At 47.9% G+C, this 15,770-nt stretch overlaps 2 protein-coding genes across 4 annotated transcripts in view; both read left to right on the top strand.

Moving 5' to 3' along the window:
- LOC137799839 (cytochrome P450 3A40-like) overlaps positions 1-2,182 on the top strand; it is a 4,698-nt gene extending 2,516 nt beyond the window's left edge. For both annotated transcript variants that reach the window (XM_068596682.1, XM_068596683.1), the window contains 5 exons: positions 38-107; positions 532-692; positions 765-991; positions 1,678-1,840; positions 1,942-2,182. In XM_068596682.1, coding sequence (XP_068452783.1) covers positions 38-107; positions 532-692; positions 765-991; positions 1,678-1,840; positions 1,942-2,028 — 708 coding nt within the window. In that variant the 3' untranslated portion in view covers positions 2,029-2,182. The remainder of the gene's footprint in view (positions 1-37; positions 108-531; positions 693-764; positions 992-1,677; positions 1,841-1,941) is intronic.
- Positions 2,183-4,408: 2,226 nt separating this feature from the next.
- LOC137799817 (CTTNBP2 N-terminal-like protein) lies at positions 4,409-15,576 on the top strand. 2 transcript variants are annotated; one of them, XM_068596652.1, is made up of 6 exons: positions 4,409-4,493; positions 5,916-6,029; positions 6,303-6,410; positions 12,374-12,625; positions 12,826-12,933; positions 14,296-15,576. In XM_068596652.1, exons 1-6 carry the CDS (start codon positions 4,488-4,490, stop codon positions 15,574-15,576), a joined length of 1,869 nt encoding a protein of 622 aa, XP_068452753.1. In that variant the 5' UTR covers positions 4,409-4,487. The 2 variants fall into 2 exon arrangements, with proteins under 2 accessions (XP_068452753.1, XP_068452752.1); XM_068596651.1 differs by lacking the exon at positions 4,409-4,493 and adding an exon at positions 5,129-5,257.
- Positions 15,577-15,770: the final 194 nt, after the last annotated feature.

Genomic DNA, 15,770 nt, shown 5'->3' with positions numbered 1-15,770 from the left:
TCGCTCCCTTGAACATAAACATCTTTTTGTCCTCCAGAACCGAGTGGACTTCATGCAGCTGATGGTGGACTCTCAGACCAGCAAAGAGGATGCGAGTCCCCACAAAGGTGGAGAAAGCAACCAGATGGAGGACTGAGGGTTGTCTCTGTCGTGGCTGAAGAGTTAACTTCAGGATGTCGAGGGTCTCTTTCTTGAGAAACGGCCGCTGCTTTTCCTGAATGTGAAGCACGGGAGGTTTTGCTAACTGACAACTACTGACATGTGAAGATGAAGTCTGCAGGAACGTAGCAGAGCATCTTTGTTGGTCAACAGCATTAACTGTTGAAGTTAAAGAATCAGATTAAAAACAGTACAAGAGATGATGTGAAGAACCTTAGAACAACAATGTGAAGCTGTTCTTTTAAAGGTTTCATCTTCATCCAGAGTGACATCCTGTTGAGTTCCCTCATCATCCAGTCAGACGCCATGAAGGCTCCTGTTGACCTTCTGAGAGTTTCCAGACAGCAAAGTGACGACGCCTTCTTGTTCCAGGACTGACTGACCACGAGATCCTGTCTCAGGCTATGATCTTCATATTCGCTGGCTATGAGACGAGTAGCAGCACGATGGGATTCTTGGCTTACAACCTGGCGACCCACCCTCTCGTCCAGAAGACCCTGCAACAGGAGATCGATGAAACCTTCCCAGAAAAGGTAACTTTCTTTTCCTTGAAGTGTATTTCATTTAGTTTTTCATGGGCAGCTCTTTCTGTTCTTGCGCTGCAGGCTCAGCCGGCCTATGAAGCCTTGATGAAGATGGACTTCCTGGACATGGTGTTGAATGAGACGATGCGTCTGTACCCCAGCGCCAACCGCCTGGAGCGAGTGTCCAAGTCTTCTGTGGAAATCAACGGCGTGACCATCCCTAAAGGAACCGTCGTCATGGTGCCGATCTACGCCCTCCAGCGCGACCCCACGTTGTGGTCGGAGCCCGACGCCTTCAGACCTGAAAGGTATGGCTGAACGCTGCGGACGGGCGTGACCCAATCTCAGTTATTATGGAGGTAGATTTCTGTCTTTTTTACCCAGCAAATTTCTTGTTTGTAAGTAAATGATCTTTTTACCTTTTTTTGTTTTTTTACTTGGAGCAAAGTTTAGTTCTGAGGTTGTTGTTTTTTTTCAGAGCAATTTTTTTTTGGGCGTTTTTTTTTCAGCAAAGTTTAGTTCTGAGAGCGTTTTTTTTTTTTTCAGAGATGTATTTTTTTTTTTTTTCCCCAGAGCAATTTTTTTAGAGCAGTTATTTTTGAGCAAATTTTAATTCTGATTTCTTTTTTTTTTTTTTTGTAAAGGATTTTTTTTTTTTTTTTTTTTTCTGGGGCAAATTTGAGTTCTGAGAGTGTGTTTTTTTTTTAATTCTGATTTTTTTTTTTTTTTTTTTTTTTTTTTTGTAAAGGATTTTTTTTTTTAGCTTTTTTCTGGGGCAAATTTTAGTTCTGAGAGCGTTTTTTTTTTTTTTTTCCAGAACAAAATTTTCTTTTTTTTTTTTTTTAAAGCAAATTTTAGTTCTGAGCATTTTTTAAAAAAATTATTTTTAGAGCAAATTTTTATTCTGAGAGCAAGAAATTTGCTCCGGTAAAAAAGACACAAATCTAGCTTCATAGTTATTTGGCTCATGAATGTAAAACGCGTTCATTTCCAGGTTCAGCAAAGAGAACAAAGACAACATGGATCCTTACTCCTTCCTGCCGTTCGGCGCCGGGCCCAGGAACTGCATCGGCATGCGCTTTGCTGTCCTCATGATGAAGTTGGCCGTCGTGGAGATCCTCCAGAACTTCAGCTTCGTCACATGCAAGGAGACGGAAGTGAGAGGACGTTCAGTCCGTGGGCTCTCTGGCGTGTGACTGTGGTGGGTGACATCAGACTTGGATGAAGCTCATTTGTGACACTTGTCTGGTTTTCCTAGATTCCAATGGAGCTGGGAGTTGATGGATTCACGACGCCCAAGAATCCCATCAAGCTGAAGCTGGAGCCGAGAGCTGCAGATGCTTGAGATAACTTCAGCTTGTGACACCTTTTAATAACCTTTACATTTATGCAAGTGGGATTTATGATGAATCCCCATTACTGCTTTTACTCTTCCTAACTGCTGAAATATACGCTTCACAAATTAAAACAACAAATACTATTAGAGAGTTTTAATAGAGTTCTAGTTCTGCAGCTTTGCTCGTTTCCATGTTGTGAGTGATTTGTGTGTCCTCTTCACTCTCACCTCACACATGAAAGCATCTCAGAGCGCCGGAGGAGACGAGCTCAGCAACTATTTAACAAGCCTCACAGCTCATTTCACTCTAGACATTACAGACATTACTGACATTAAAAACATTACCGACATTACTGACATTACGGACATTACGGACATTACGGACATTACAGACATTACAGACATTAAAGACATTAAAGACATTACTGACATTACTGACATTACAGACATTACAGACATTACCGACATTACCGACATTACCGACATTACCGACATTACTGACATTACTGACATTACGGACATTACAGACATTAAAAACATTACTGACATTAAAGACATTACCGACATTACTGACATTACTGACATTAAAGACATTACAACATTACAACATTACAGACGTTCTTGCCCTCTCATTTCTGACTTTGTGTTTCATTTAAAGTACTCGCTCTTTATCTGGTCCATGTGGTCCGGCTGCTTCGTCACGTTTTTTAAAAGATTAATCCTTAAAATGTATTTAATTTAGTAATCTGTGATTTGAGGCAATCAAGTTGTGCTTAGTTTAAACATTTTGTGAAAAGTAACTAAACTACTTGTACTTATGTCAAGGTACTTTTAATTGTATGCTACTTTACTTCTAAATACATCTTTTTATTCCACTACGATAACTTGGCCAGTAGAGTTCATGCAAACTATTTGATCCATATATAATACAAGATGCAATATTAGTGTTAATGACCCAACAGTAAAGTACTTTCATAGATCCACCTCAACCAGCAGCAGCATTTACATTATACTAAGTTACCCATTGATCACTCACTTTGATAAACACACGTGTAATAATGAATAATATAAAGAATAACCAAACTCACTAGGCTTAGTCTTTCTTTCTGCAATTCTTTTGTTTATAACATTTTACTCTCGTAACATTTTGAATGCAGAACTTTTTCCTGTTGTGTATTTTTACATTGTTGTATTTTCTATTTGTCGTATCTTCATACTTCTTCTGCCAGCGGTACGTTTAGGAGCATTAATATTTGTGCTGTTATGTTACATAAACTGAAGCCTTAATGGAAAATAGAAAGAGGCAAAACTTTGACTGGAACACGTCTTCACCTCCTGACGAGCAGAAAGAGTTGCAGCGATGAAGACGTGTGGTGGGAAAATGTTCCATGAAACCTTTCAGCAACAAGAGGAGCAGATCTTCTTTCATCAGGTTTCAGTCTTTTCAATAAAACTAAAAAAAGGTAGAAAACAAAAGAAGGAACGTTAAGAACGAGATTAACTGTTTAATGCCGAGCTTCTATTTCACTGAACGTTGCTTCATGGTGCTGAATGCATCGTCACCCCACACACACACACACACACACACACACACACACACAGTGACAAACCAGCACTTCTTGTTCTGCTGTTTGTAACATTCCTGTCACACTAGTTGACAACAAATCAACTCCACTAAACTTTTTTAATGAATGGATCGTAGAAGTCAGACACTGTTGTCCACTAAACTAAACTAATATATATATTAGATAGATAGATATGTACTTTATTAATCCCCAAGGGAAAATGTGTAGCGCCTAACACCTTACAGACACGAAATACAATATAAAACTGCAGGGATGAAAGATATATATAAAATTAAAAAATAAATAATGCGATGCTGTCATCTGGCCGGCAGGGGGCGATGCAACGCAGTGAGACGCTGGCCGTCTCCCCCACGAGGCCTTCATTCTGGGGATCTAAAACAAAAGAACCTGCTCTGTGAGTCGTGGTGAATGTACAGATTGTCTGTGCAGGAGCATCATCTGCGATCCTTTAAATCCACTTTGAAATGCATGTTCGTGTTTGTTCTCCATTAGGCGACAAATAATCCACAGAAGAAGTGCAGTCACACACTTAACACGTACACACTATTGTCACGCAAAGTAAACATGCGACCATAGCGGGACTTCACTTTGTCCAGTCTGTTATCTAATGAAAAGATATAGAAGAAAGGGTGGAAATGAACACTGGACGTCCGAAACAAAGAGGTTTATCTCACAGACCCGGGAACGCCCTAAACCCCGCCCACTAGCGGAACGCCTGCTCGCCATTGGCCAGATTGTAACACTACGCCCCTCTGATTGGTTGGCGGCGTCGTCACTGAACGTCTGTTATTCGCATCGCTCATGACAGTGCACTGCTTTGATTCACGCTGCTGAGGAGCCTCCTTTTTGGATTTGGAGAACAATTAAAGCAGAACAGGGCGCATGAAGGTATGTTTACACACAACGTTGCGGGATTATTTGCTCGTTGGCTTCCAGAGATTAAGCCTCCAACTTGGTCAGCCTTTTTTGGGGGAAAATGCAAAAGTCCATAGACAGGTTTCTGACTTGATATTTGCTGGTTGTGAATGAGGCTCTGCTGTTCCAGCTCAGCCGAAGTGAAACTTCACAGCCGCAAACCAGCTCGTAATTTGTTCTTTCTGATAAAGCTGAAATAATATCTGTAGAGAGTAAGACTCGCGGAGGACCAGGGGTCTGATGCTGTGCACTTCAGTGGTATTGATGCATTATTGATTTTACCATCAGCACTACAGGGAAGCTCTATGTGATCGCTAGTTTGGTGTTGGTGTGACGTCTGTGACACTTCGCAGTGCAAGTGAACGTTGCCAACGCGGAACATGACGACATAACGTGCATAAAGAGGGCAAACAGGTGGATCCTCTGCTCCACAGCAACGGGTCAGGTTGTGCTTTGAACACACAACCTTCCTGGTTCCTGAGCGAGGAGGAGTGAAGTTGAACCCAGCCTTTGTTTGCCTTCTGAGAGAGAGAGAGGACTGAAAACAAGGAGCAACAGTCTGTGAAGGAGTGAGGCACACAGGCGTGGACTAGTGTTGTCGAGTTAGCTGCATGGCTTTGTGTTGACTTGCAGCTCTGCATGAGAGCATCAGCTCATGACCCGCCTGATGCTTTGGCTCCATCTTAAAGTCAAACTCAGCCATGCGGGCTGCAGTGGGCCATGTGAAGCTCCCTGTGGTGAGGGCATGCCTGGAATGTGGGAAGGATTTTCCATGGAAGATAATTTACAGATATCTGGTGACACTCAGAGCGAGAGATTTGCCTTTATTTACACACACACACACACACACACACACACACACACACACACACACACACACACACACACACACACACGCTGTGGTGTAGGTTAGTTTGGATATGTGTGTGTGTGTGTGTGTGTGTGTGTGGTGAGCCACAGAATGCACTGAAGTATTTGGGCGCTGCTGAAATAAAACAGTAGCCTTCATTTGAGATTCAAGCTGTCGGAGGAGAGCAGAGGTTTGTGTAAAGTGGAGAGGAGGACGAGTTGCTTTCTACTGTGAATACAAACAGCTGACCAATAGGACACAGATTCACATCTAAACTCAACTGAACACTTATATATTTAAGACCACGTTCATGTGGGTGTAGATGTTGTGTGTTATGCTGTAAACCCTTGAAGCCTCCTGTGAGGGATTATTAATGTATGCTGTGTGACAGACAGAACAACAGGAGTGGTAACAGGTCATCCAGATGTTATCTGACCTCCAACACATCATGAACTCTGAGGAGCAGCCGCACTGTGAATAACCTGAGAGACACTTTGAGGTTCAAGATGAAGTCAACTGTGTTTTGTCTTTCTCTTGATTTTAAGGATGGAGTCTGCTGTGTGAGGTGTGTTGTGTCTGGACGCTGTGACTATGACTGGACCGAGCTGATGACTCACAGGATACAGAGGATGGAGAGCGCGATGGCTAATGCCTTAAAAGTGTGTTTCAATCCCTCACATTGGTCTCACCCTGCTGGTGTTCTGCTCCCACTGAGTCCTCCCAGTGGGAGCAGAACGGAGACAACAACTGTCCTCAGTCCCTCTGCAACTTAACATGCAGATATGCTAATCACTTCCTGTTTACAACCCTGAGCACAAGCCAGAGAGAGGCCCTAAATGCCCTCAGATAATCTATTACTAGGTTCTCATATTGTGCATAATAATCGCATGTTGTGTTAATTTGCTTCTTTTCACACTTGAACTGCCCCGCAGGAGGAGAAGATGGATGTGGAGGCTCTGAGCAGAGGAGAGCTGCTGACGCTGCTCAGCGTCCTGGAGGGAGAGCTGGAGGCCCAGGATGTGGTCATACACACCCTCAGGGTGAGTTACACACAACGTCTGAGACGCACAACCCTCCTGTGGACGCCGTCACGCACACTGCAGAACATCTCACATACATGCAGCAGCAAACAGAAAATAACTTGAACATATTATGATAGCTGGCAGAGCAAGCCATTAAATACAAGCCATTCTTTTTTGTTCTGTCCCGGGACGCTGACGTTGACCCGCTTCAGCGTGACGCCCCCCAAAAAGAATGTGTGCGAGCAGGGAGGGGATGTGTAAACAGGAAACTAAGGAAGCAGAGCTGGTAAAGACAATGGAGCAGGAGTCCTCCTGGTTCCCAGCAGAGCTTTCATTCCACCAAAAACACACATGACGACGGTCAGATCAGCTGGAGTCTGTGTTTCTCTTGTTGACCAGGCACTCAGACCTGCAGGTGTCCACATTGTGCCCGAGTTCAGTCTCATGGTTCATACCTACAAACACGTGTGTGTGTGTGTTAAATAACCATTTGTGCTCACATCGGTTTTAATCTGGGAACCTGCTGTTGTTGCTGAATATAAACTAGAATGTGCCCTCGGCCGGAGTGAAGACGTTGCTGGTGGTTTGGCGCGTTGCCTCGGGCGCGTTGCCTCGGGCGCGTTGCCTCGGGCGCGTTGCCTCGGGCGCGTTGCCTCGGGCGCGTTGCCTCGGGCGCGTACCGCAACGCTTGTGAAAGTTGTTTGGCACTTGCAGATCAGCTGAATGCAACTGTGTTTGGAGACGACTCGGCAGTCTTTTCAGGCACCTGAACGCCTCACACCTTCTGGGTGTGTTGAGGGACGTTGTCCTCAGTTTGCACACTGTGAGCAGCAACAACCACGACTCCTTCTTGCTCCGTTGTGTGCGGCTCGTTCCTTCCTATCCGAGGGGAAGAGCGTCGCTGACCTTCGGCTGCGATGCCTTGCCGTGTTTCAGTGGAGGCTGACTGGTTCTGTCCGTGCTCCTGGTGCTTTCTACAGCCGTGACGGCAGCGCTGCTCGTGCACGGTGGAGCTGCTGAGGCCTTGAATGCGTGACTCATGGTCTGCAGTCGTGATGGAGGTTGTGATGAGGACAAGCAGCCACCATGACCGTGTTGTTCTCATGAACCGTCCTCGGTACGAAGGTTTGTGTTGCATGAAAGTGAAGCTGCAAAGCATCATGGGAGCGTTCCAGTGGCCGGGGCCCGAGGGCCCATCCTCACCGCGCCGCCTCAGCAGCAGCTCTGATGGCGGTTGAGGACTCGCAGGCTTTGCCAAAAACTCAACACGTCACCTCCCCCCGAGGACAAATGTACAGTCGCCTGTCTGTCTGTACCCGTCTCTCTTTCTGAATCTTTCACCGCTTTCCCCTCTCTTCCTCCTCCTCTCTTCCTCACACAGCGACATCATGGGGGGCTTTTATGTTTGACCACACACACACACACACACACACACACACACACACACACACACACACACACTGATAGTCTCTGGTGGGCCAAATTGAGGCGGCAGTGTTTATGTGGAGAGGATGTACAGTTGTGGGCTCAAATCACTGACTTCCCTCGTTACCACTGAGGCCGTTTTCACCGACTCCGTGCTCGTGTGCTCTAAAACCTTTTGAAAGGTTGAGAGCAAAGATTTGGAGATAATTTTACAAACAAGACATTCGCTGGGGTCAAAAAGACACAAATCTGCCTCCAGAGCTCTGTTGCTCTCTGATCTCTCCCTCGGCGGCGTCGGGCGTCAGACGCTCTCTTTCTCTCTTTTCCAACATGAAGAGTTTCTCTCTGCTGCGAGCACTCAGTCTGCAGATTGTCACTCGCGTTTCGCCGCCTTGTTAACCCTCTGAAGGTGTAACTGCATCAGTTTGCTTCCTCGTACGATGGCGTCACTCGACTTGTCTCTACAGATTCTGTATCTGACTGTTTTGGGTTTTGATCACTAAGGAGACATACGCAGATTCATTAGAGGAGCATTCCTGAGAACATGACACCCCAAACAGGTCCTGCATGCCGACGGGCGTGGCATGTCCTTTGAGTTGATGCCTGTCGATATCGACGCTGGAACTAATGCTGCTATTATCTCCTCTGTCAGACGCATGGCAAACATCCAGCACTGAGCAAGTTGCTCAGAGGAATGTCATGAAAACAGACCTGCACCTTCCTTTGAACTCAGTCATGCTCAGCGGGGCCTGTTTTGTTTTCCACATGATGTCATATCCTGTAATCCTACAATGTCTATTTGCCTGCTACGATGTGTTTTCCCAACAATAGGGCCCTGGCTCGATGGGGGGTTCAGATAAGATTGTATATTATGTTCCAACAAAAAGAGTCGCTGCCCAATTTGGACATGTTGTCGAGATTGGGAAGGGAAAAATCCGATAACCAAAAAAAAGCAGAAAGTACACAGAGGGTGCCCTTTAAAGCCAGGAAATACCAAACACACCAGTGTAATGCACGATGATGTCAGTGAAGCGCTGCAACACCCTGAGAGCGACACACACACACACACACACACACACACACACACACACACACACACACAGCATGCTCCATGTGAGCAACGCGGGTCGGGCTCTGTTTTCCTCAGGATGTCATGGCCGCCTCTCTCATCCTGAGACCGGCTCAACAGTAATGGGTCGTCTCTGTCATGGCGGCACGTTGCACCGTTGGGTCGTTTGCAGCGACAGCAGCGCGTTCGCCTGCTGCAAAGAGAGCATGACGCAGGAGGTCAGGCCGAGAGGAGAAGGATGCAGGTTGTGTGAGTGTGATCATCTTGTGAGTGTAACCACCTCCTGATGGACACGTTATGTTACTCTGACATCACCGGACCAAAGGTTGACATCACCCGCTCCCCCGTGTGTCACCAGCCGCTGCCGAGAGCGTCCTGGTAGTTAAACATTACCTGGAAGTCGTCTCGTCTCACGGCCCTGAAGTTAAGTGAGGCTTTGTCTGGCGTCTCCTCAGCCATTTTATCACCATCTGTGATTCATGTGTGGGAGGAAGGCGTGGAGGATACAGCTGGAGCTCTGACACACCTCTCTTTCTCTCTCTCTCTCTCTCTCTCTCTCCGTCTCTCTCTCTCTCTCTCTCTCTCTCTCTCTCTCTCTCTCTCTCTCTCTCTCTCTCTCTCTCTCTCTCTCTCTCTCTCTCTCTCTCTGTCTCTCTCTCTCTCTCTCTCTGTCTCTCTCTCTGTCTCTCTCTCTCTCTCTCTCTCTCTCTCTCTCTCTCTCTCTCTCTCTCTCTCTCTCTCTCTCTCTGCATGAGAACCCTCTCAGAGCAGTTGCGTCCTCTCTTCAGGAGAAACACTGCACTCGTCCTCTTACTTCCTCGTCCTCTTACTTCCTCGTCCTCTTACTTCCTCGTCCTCTTACTTCCTCGTCCTCTTACTTCCTCGTCCTCTTACTTCCTCGTCCTGCAGCCGGGACATGACTCTGTAAAGCCTCGTCTGCAGCTGAGCGGCTCTCTGCTGTTCACCTGCTTCACGTTTCAGTCTGTGTTCTTCGTCAGAGCAATAACTTCACACTGTGACTCCTTTGCACGGCAGCTTTATGATCAAAGGAATATGAACTGCTTTTTCTGGTTTGAAATAACTGAATCGAGCAACAAGCTCACACACTGGTTTATTCTGCTGTGTGCTGCTGTTGAAAGACGCTCTTTAAGTAGCATGAGAGGAGCTTCTCGTATCGGACAGGTCTGGTCCTGCGGGCCTTTTGTCTCCCTGTTCTTCTGACGACTGGACTGATTCACCAGCAGCGCATTCTTTCCCATAATCCCCCACTGCAGAGCTGCTGGGATTGGGACGTTACCCCGGAAACACAGGGTTATGCTAACGGCCTCATGGCGTGCTAACACCAGCCTGCAGAAGCACACGTGTATGAATATGTGCATGCATCATGTCTGTGGGTCTCACTTTGATAGCGAGTCCGGGTCTTCTGTCCTCCTCAGAGCTCTGTGAGAGTTTGCAGCTCGACTGTTCACCTGGAGCAGGAGGCGCTCAGCAGAGCGTCACAGCGCTGGCTTCATGGTGTGACGTCGCTGCAGAGGGAACAGGACTCGCTGGCTCCCGTCGGCTCACACACGAGCAGGATTGTGTCCTGATGCTGCAGGTGACGGACGTTCCAGGTGGAAGCATCAGACACCTGGTCACAGCCCACGAGAGGAGGCCAGCTGCTGGAGAAACGCTCAACCAGCTGCAGCTCAAGTCTCAGTCCGTTTCAGAGCACGCGGGAAGCTGTTGAGGAATTCTTATTCTTACATCCTCGATGCAAAATCCAGAACAGAACTATTGATCATGAAACAGTGAAAATCATATTCTCTAATCTTCACAGCCGAGCAGAAACAAGAGGTTTGTAGCAGAGAGTTGTGCTTCTTATAGAGGAAACACACTCTGTCATTATGATCACAACTATCCAAGACAACCACCACACACACACACACACACACACACACACACACACACACACACACACACACACACACACACACACACACACACACACACACACACAGACCCATGATGGTCTATTTAAAAAGTAATTTAACTCAGAAAGCTGCAGTTTTGTCTCCAGCTAGATGAAGACGTTTTACAGCTTTACTTCAAAGTGCAACACACACACACACACACACACACACACACACACACACACACACACACACACTCTCGTACTCTTTCTCACACGTCGGGTCAAACATGGAGTCGATGTGTAGAACTGACGGCATTGAGACTCTTTGTTCAAGTCCTGTAATCTCTTCACTGAGGGTCACATTCTTTGTTCAGCCTCCTTACTGATGTCCTCAGGGTGTGTGTGTGTGTGTGTTTGTGTGTGTGTGTGTGTGTTTATGTGCTGCCACAGTCTGAGTGTGTGAGAAAAAGTAGAGAGGCATTTTCTGAGAAAAGAACAGGCAGAGGAATGCAGTGCATGTTTGTGCAGGAAGACGGAGGAGACTCAGGGCCGGAGGGCCGGAGGGCCGGAGGGCCGGAGGGCCGGAGGGCCGGGGTATCAGGGTGTCGGGGTATCAGGGTGTCGGGGTGTCAGGGTGTCAGGGTGTCGGGGCATCGGGGTGTCGGGTGAGGACTTTGTGGGGAGACAGCAACGAGCGCCCTGAAGGCAGGTGGGTTGAGCTCTGTTGCTTGTGCTCGCATCTCCTGCACCACCAGCTGGTGCTGCAGGCCTCCAGAGCTCCAGCTGACTGAATGTTCATGAGACGTCCTGATATGGTTAATATGAATATGTTTAATAAGAATATGTTTAACCCCGACCCTGGTTCATCACTGTGGTCCAGAGAGCTCCACGAGGCCTTCACGGCTCCCTTCATGTGTCCTTCCAGCCGGTTTGTCTCAAACGAGCCTGAGGAGGTGGAAAGCAGTTGATTGCATGCAGCATGATGTCACTCAGTGTTGTCCCTTCACACGTGTGCAATCTTTATGAAGTGATCTTGTGTTATTGTTCTGTCACGTCTTCATGAGGACAGCGCTGCGTTTGTGTCTGATTTCACGGCCCTCCGGCTTCCCCGGGGACGAGGTAACATCTGCCCCTGTGGGGGTTGGACGGCTTCACCTCTTTGTGTTTGGGCTGCGAGGAACGACCATCTGCTTTGCTCACACGCACAATAACATCACTGCACACAGACACACACACACAGACACACACTCACTTCTGAGATGTATGTTTATTAGTCATATGATGCATAACGTTATGAGCTCCTTTTTGGTTTTGTTGGTGATCAGTTAGCCTACTTTCTGTTTTCTTGACACCATGTTATCTCCTGAACACATTGGTCCTGCATTGCATTGTGGGAAGGAGACCTCATCCTATCAAATCCATTGGTTATTCTTCTGAGTCAGGACTGAACATTAAACGGGCGGATGAGTTATTTTCTTTCTTGCAGCACCTGAAGGAACAGCCAGGCAGCGCAGTGACGTGTGTGTGTCACGTGTGTGTGTGTTTGTGTGTCACACGTGTGTGTCTTCACATGATATGTTTGTGTGTTTCTAGGCTCAGCAGAGAGACGCATTCGTCCAGGAGCGTTATGGCGAGTTCGACCTCAGCGATCCGTTCCTGGCCCTGCAGCGGGACAGCGAGTCCTCAGAGCGCCAGAACACGCTCGCACAGTCTCGCTCGCACCTGCAAGGCCGCGCCGTGGGCCCGAACCCCCTGGCCGTCCTGAAGCTGGTCATGGCTCACTGCAAGAGGATGCAGGAGAGGATGATGGGCCAGCTGGCTGCTGCTGAGAGCAGACACAGGAGGGTAAGGGATGCAGTGAACACACGCTCATTATTTCTGGTTTGCGTGTCTGGACAATGTTGCAGCCACCAGGTCTCCAGACAGGGTCACTCTGGGGCTCACATGTGCACCACTGGAGCGTGAATGTGGTGAAATGAATGCACTGAATCCTGCAACAAGATGTCTGCATGCCAAGTGATTTAATAAATGAATCTATTTGATAGATGATCGCTGAGATGGAGGAGGAAAAGCGACGGCGTGCTCAGAAGTCTGCACAGAACGAGGATTTCACCTTCATGCTGCAGACGGAAAGAGACAAACTGCTGCAACAGGTATGACCGACGGGGAACAGGTTTAAAGTGTGCACGTGCTGTTGCACTGTGTGTGTGTGTGTATGTGTGTGTTTGGTGAAGTCTTCTGGACAGATGAGCACATCTGGTGGAAGAGGTTGTTCTGCTTCCCTTTCTCTTTCTCTGCAAAGTGTCCTGCTCCAGTGTGGCAGCTGTGATTTAACAGCCGAGCCGCTGAGCAGAGAAGCGTCAGTGACGTTCTGGTGTGAAACCCGGTGGGCCGGACAGGACTTGACCCGTTAAAGTACAGACAAGCCTTCGTATGCTCAGGGCTGTTCCACAGGAAGCAGAGGAGGAAGACACCATTGTTTAGTTGTCCAGCAGCCATGTGGCTTTATGGCCTCAGGAAACCTGAGATGATGAATGTCCATGTCTACTGCAAGCTCATCTGGCACACGCACACGCACACGCGCACACGCACACACACACACACACACACACACACACACACACACACACACACACAGCCACTATACACCCTTTAGGACGGCGGCCTTATGGAAGGGAGGTTCCTGAGTGTCTCCTCAGGCTTTCCGGCCCGTGTTGTTTTTGTACAGTAATCATATACACGAGGTTGTATTTCATCACCTCACATTTCCTTCTTTTATTCATTAAAGGTTTTAAGCTGCTGAGTCACCAACTAATGACGTAATGGCTATCTAAACTTTCCATAAACAAGCAAATTATTATTTAAAAGGGAAAACATGAACAAGCTTTCTGTCTCGCCTGATCCTGTAACGACAAACAGACGTTTTTTCATCCCCTTTTCTAATCCTGTGTGATTCCACTGGTTCTTATTTAAATGTTATAGAATAGAGCCGACAGAGATGGGAACACTGGGAACACTGGGGGAAACAGGAACTCAGCCCTATTTATTAAAGCTTAGTTTCTAATGAAGTAAACATACACATTCTATATGAATCTAGATTTCTTTTTTACCCGAGAAAATTTCTCTAAATCTTTGCTTTCAACCTTTTTTTTATTTTAGAAAATTTTAGTTCTGAGAGCAATTTTTTTTTCCAGATTTTATTTTCCAGATTTCTTTACAGCAAATTTTAGTTCTGAGAGCGTTTTTTTTTTTTTTCAGAGTAATTTTTTTGTGTTTTTTTTAGAGCAAATTTTTGTTCTGAGAGCGTTTTTCTTTTTTTGAAAAGGCAACTTGTTTCAGAGCAAATATTTGGAGATAATTCACTTACAAACAGGAAATTTGCTCGGGTAAAAAGACACAAATCTACCTTCATAATTGTTCAATAAGTTGGACTTCATCGTAAGCTGTGTTCTGTTGCCCCCTTGTGGTCAAACGTGGACGAGCCGCCTCGCCCTGACTCCTGTTTCTCTCTCCAGTTGGAAGTGGAGCGTGCAACAGTGAGGAGGTTAGAGGAGGAACAAGCGCAGGCCGTGAGCCAGGTGGAGGACTCGCTGTCCCAGCAGCAGCAGCTCTCATCAGACCTGACCCTGGAGCTCCAGAAGGCCAGCAGCCAGGCGCAGGAGGAGGCTCACAAAGTCTCCCAGCTTCGCACTTCGCTCCAAGAGGAGACCGGTGCCCTGGAGAAGCTCAGGGCCGTTCTCGAAGATGAAAAGAGCCGGGCGGCCCAGCTGGAGGTGAGTTTAGAGAGGCAGCTGGCTGAGTTTGACATAGAACGAGAGCAGATGAAAGCCAGGATCAGCAAAGAGGAGGAGAGGAGTGAAGGGCTGGAGAGGCAGCTGGAGGAGCTGAGGAAGAGGTTGGAGGAAACTGGAGGGGTTAAAGAAGTGGTGAAGGAGGCTGTGACAGAGGGGAAAGGATCCCTCTCCACAATGGGGTCCACCTCCGTTCAGACTGAGCCAGATGGAAAGATAACTGTCGCCCCTAAATCTTCCTCACTGCCAAAGGTCAACGGCCATCCCACTCATAAAGAGTCAGACCAGGAGGGCAGAGCAGCAGAACATGGAGGGACGCTAGAGAATGGAGGACTTTTGCATTCCCCTCTTCCAGCTCATCCGCACCCTCAGTCCCCCTCCAGCACGGCCTCCTCTTCTCTCTCCTCGTCCCCCATTTCCTCCCCCGTTCTTGCCAAGCGTCTGGGCAGCCCGGGCTTCCACCAGTCCTCCTACCAGGCCGGCATCAACCAGCGCTTCCATGCCGCCCGGCACAAGTTCCAGAGCCAGGCCGAGCTGGAGCAGCAGCAGCACGGCGGCCCGCTCTCCCCCAGGGACCTCTCCCCCACCGCCGCCTGCATCCCTCCCCCGCTGGAGCACAGCTCCGCGAAGCAGCTGGCCCGCAACACCGTCACTCAGGTGCTGTCGCGCTTCACCAGCCAGCAGGCCGGCGTGAAGCTGGCGCCGCTCAGCAGCTCTCCTTTTGGGACGGACTACCGCAACCTGGCAGCGACTCCGCCCGGGGGGAGGTCTCCGTCTTCAGGGCCGCTGTCTCCGGGGATCCGCTCGCCCCTCACGCCTCGCTCGGAGAGGACTCATCCTCCTCTGATCGCTCCCAAAAGGCCCGGCATTAGTCCGACTCCAGGCTCCCCGAGTCACTCTGCTCGGACCAGCCTCTTCCCAGAGCTGACTGGGAACTGTGGGCAAAGCAGCGGCGGGCAGGAAGGAGCCAAGGAGCCCGAGCTGGTGTTATATTCCAGCAGCTAACAGCCAGATTATACCAACGAACCACTAAACAAGTCAGTTACTGTAATCCTCACTTCACGTCCTCCTGATCAGCAGGACAGACACTTCAAAGCTCGACTATTTGAAACAAATGCAGTGAAGACTTTGTCACCCGAGAAACAATCAGAAAATAACTATTTGAAATAAAATATAGTATTTTATGATTTTTTTACATC

The sequence above is a fragment of the Clinocottus analis genome, unplaced genomic scaffold (assembly GCF_023055335.1).
Source record: "Clinocottus analis isolate CAN_PGR_092001 unplaced genomic scaffold, fCliAna1.0.p SCAF_39, whole genome shotgun sequence".
Taxonomy (NCBI): domain Eukaryota; kingdom Metazoa; phylum Chordata; class Actinopteri; order Perciformes; family Cottidae; genus Clinocottus; species Clinocottus analis.
Note: the sequence above shows the minus strand (reverse complement) of the source record. Positions and strands in the feature narration are given on the sequence as shown.

What these genes read in the sequence shown, in the direction of transcription:
- LOC137799817 (XM_068596651.1), top strand. Translation starts at nt 5,222, where the DNA reads ATGCGGGCTGCAGTGGGCCATGTGAAGCTCCCTGTG. An exon ending in GCCATGTGAAGCTCCCTGTG is followed by an intron (nt 5,258 to 5,915) that starts GTGAGGGCATGC and finishes CTTGATTTTAAG; the next exon opens with GATGGAGTCTGCTGTGTGAG. An exon ending in TGGTCATACACACCCTCAGG is followed by an intron (nt 6,411 to 12,373) that starts GTGAGTTACACA and finishes GTGTGTTTCTAG; the next exon opens with GCTCAGCAGAGAGACGCATT.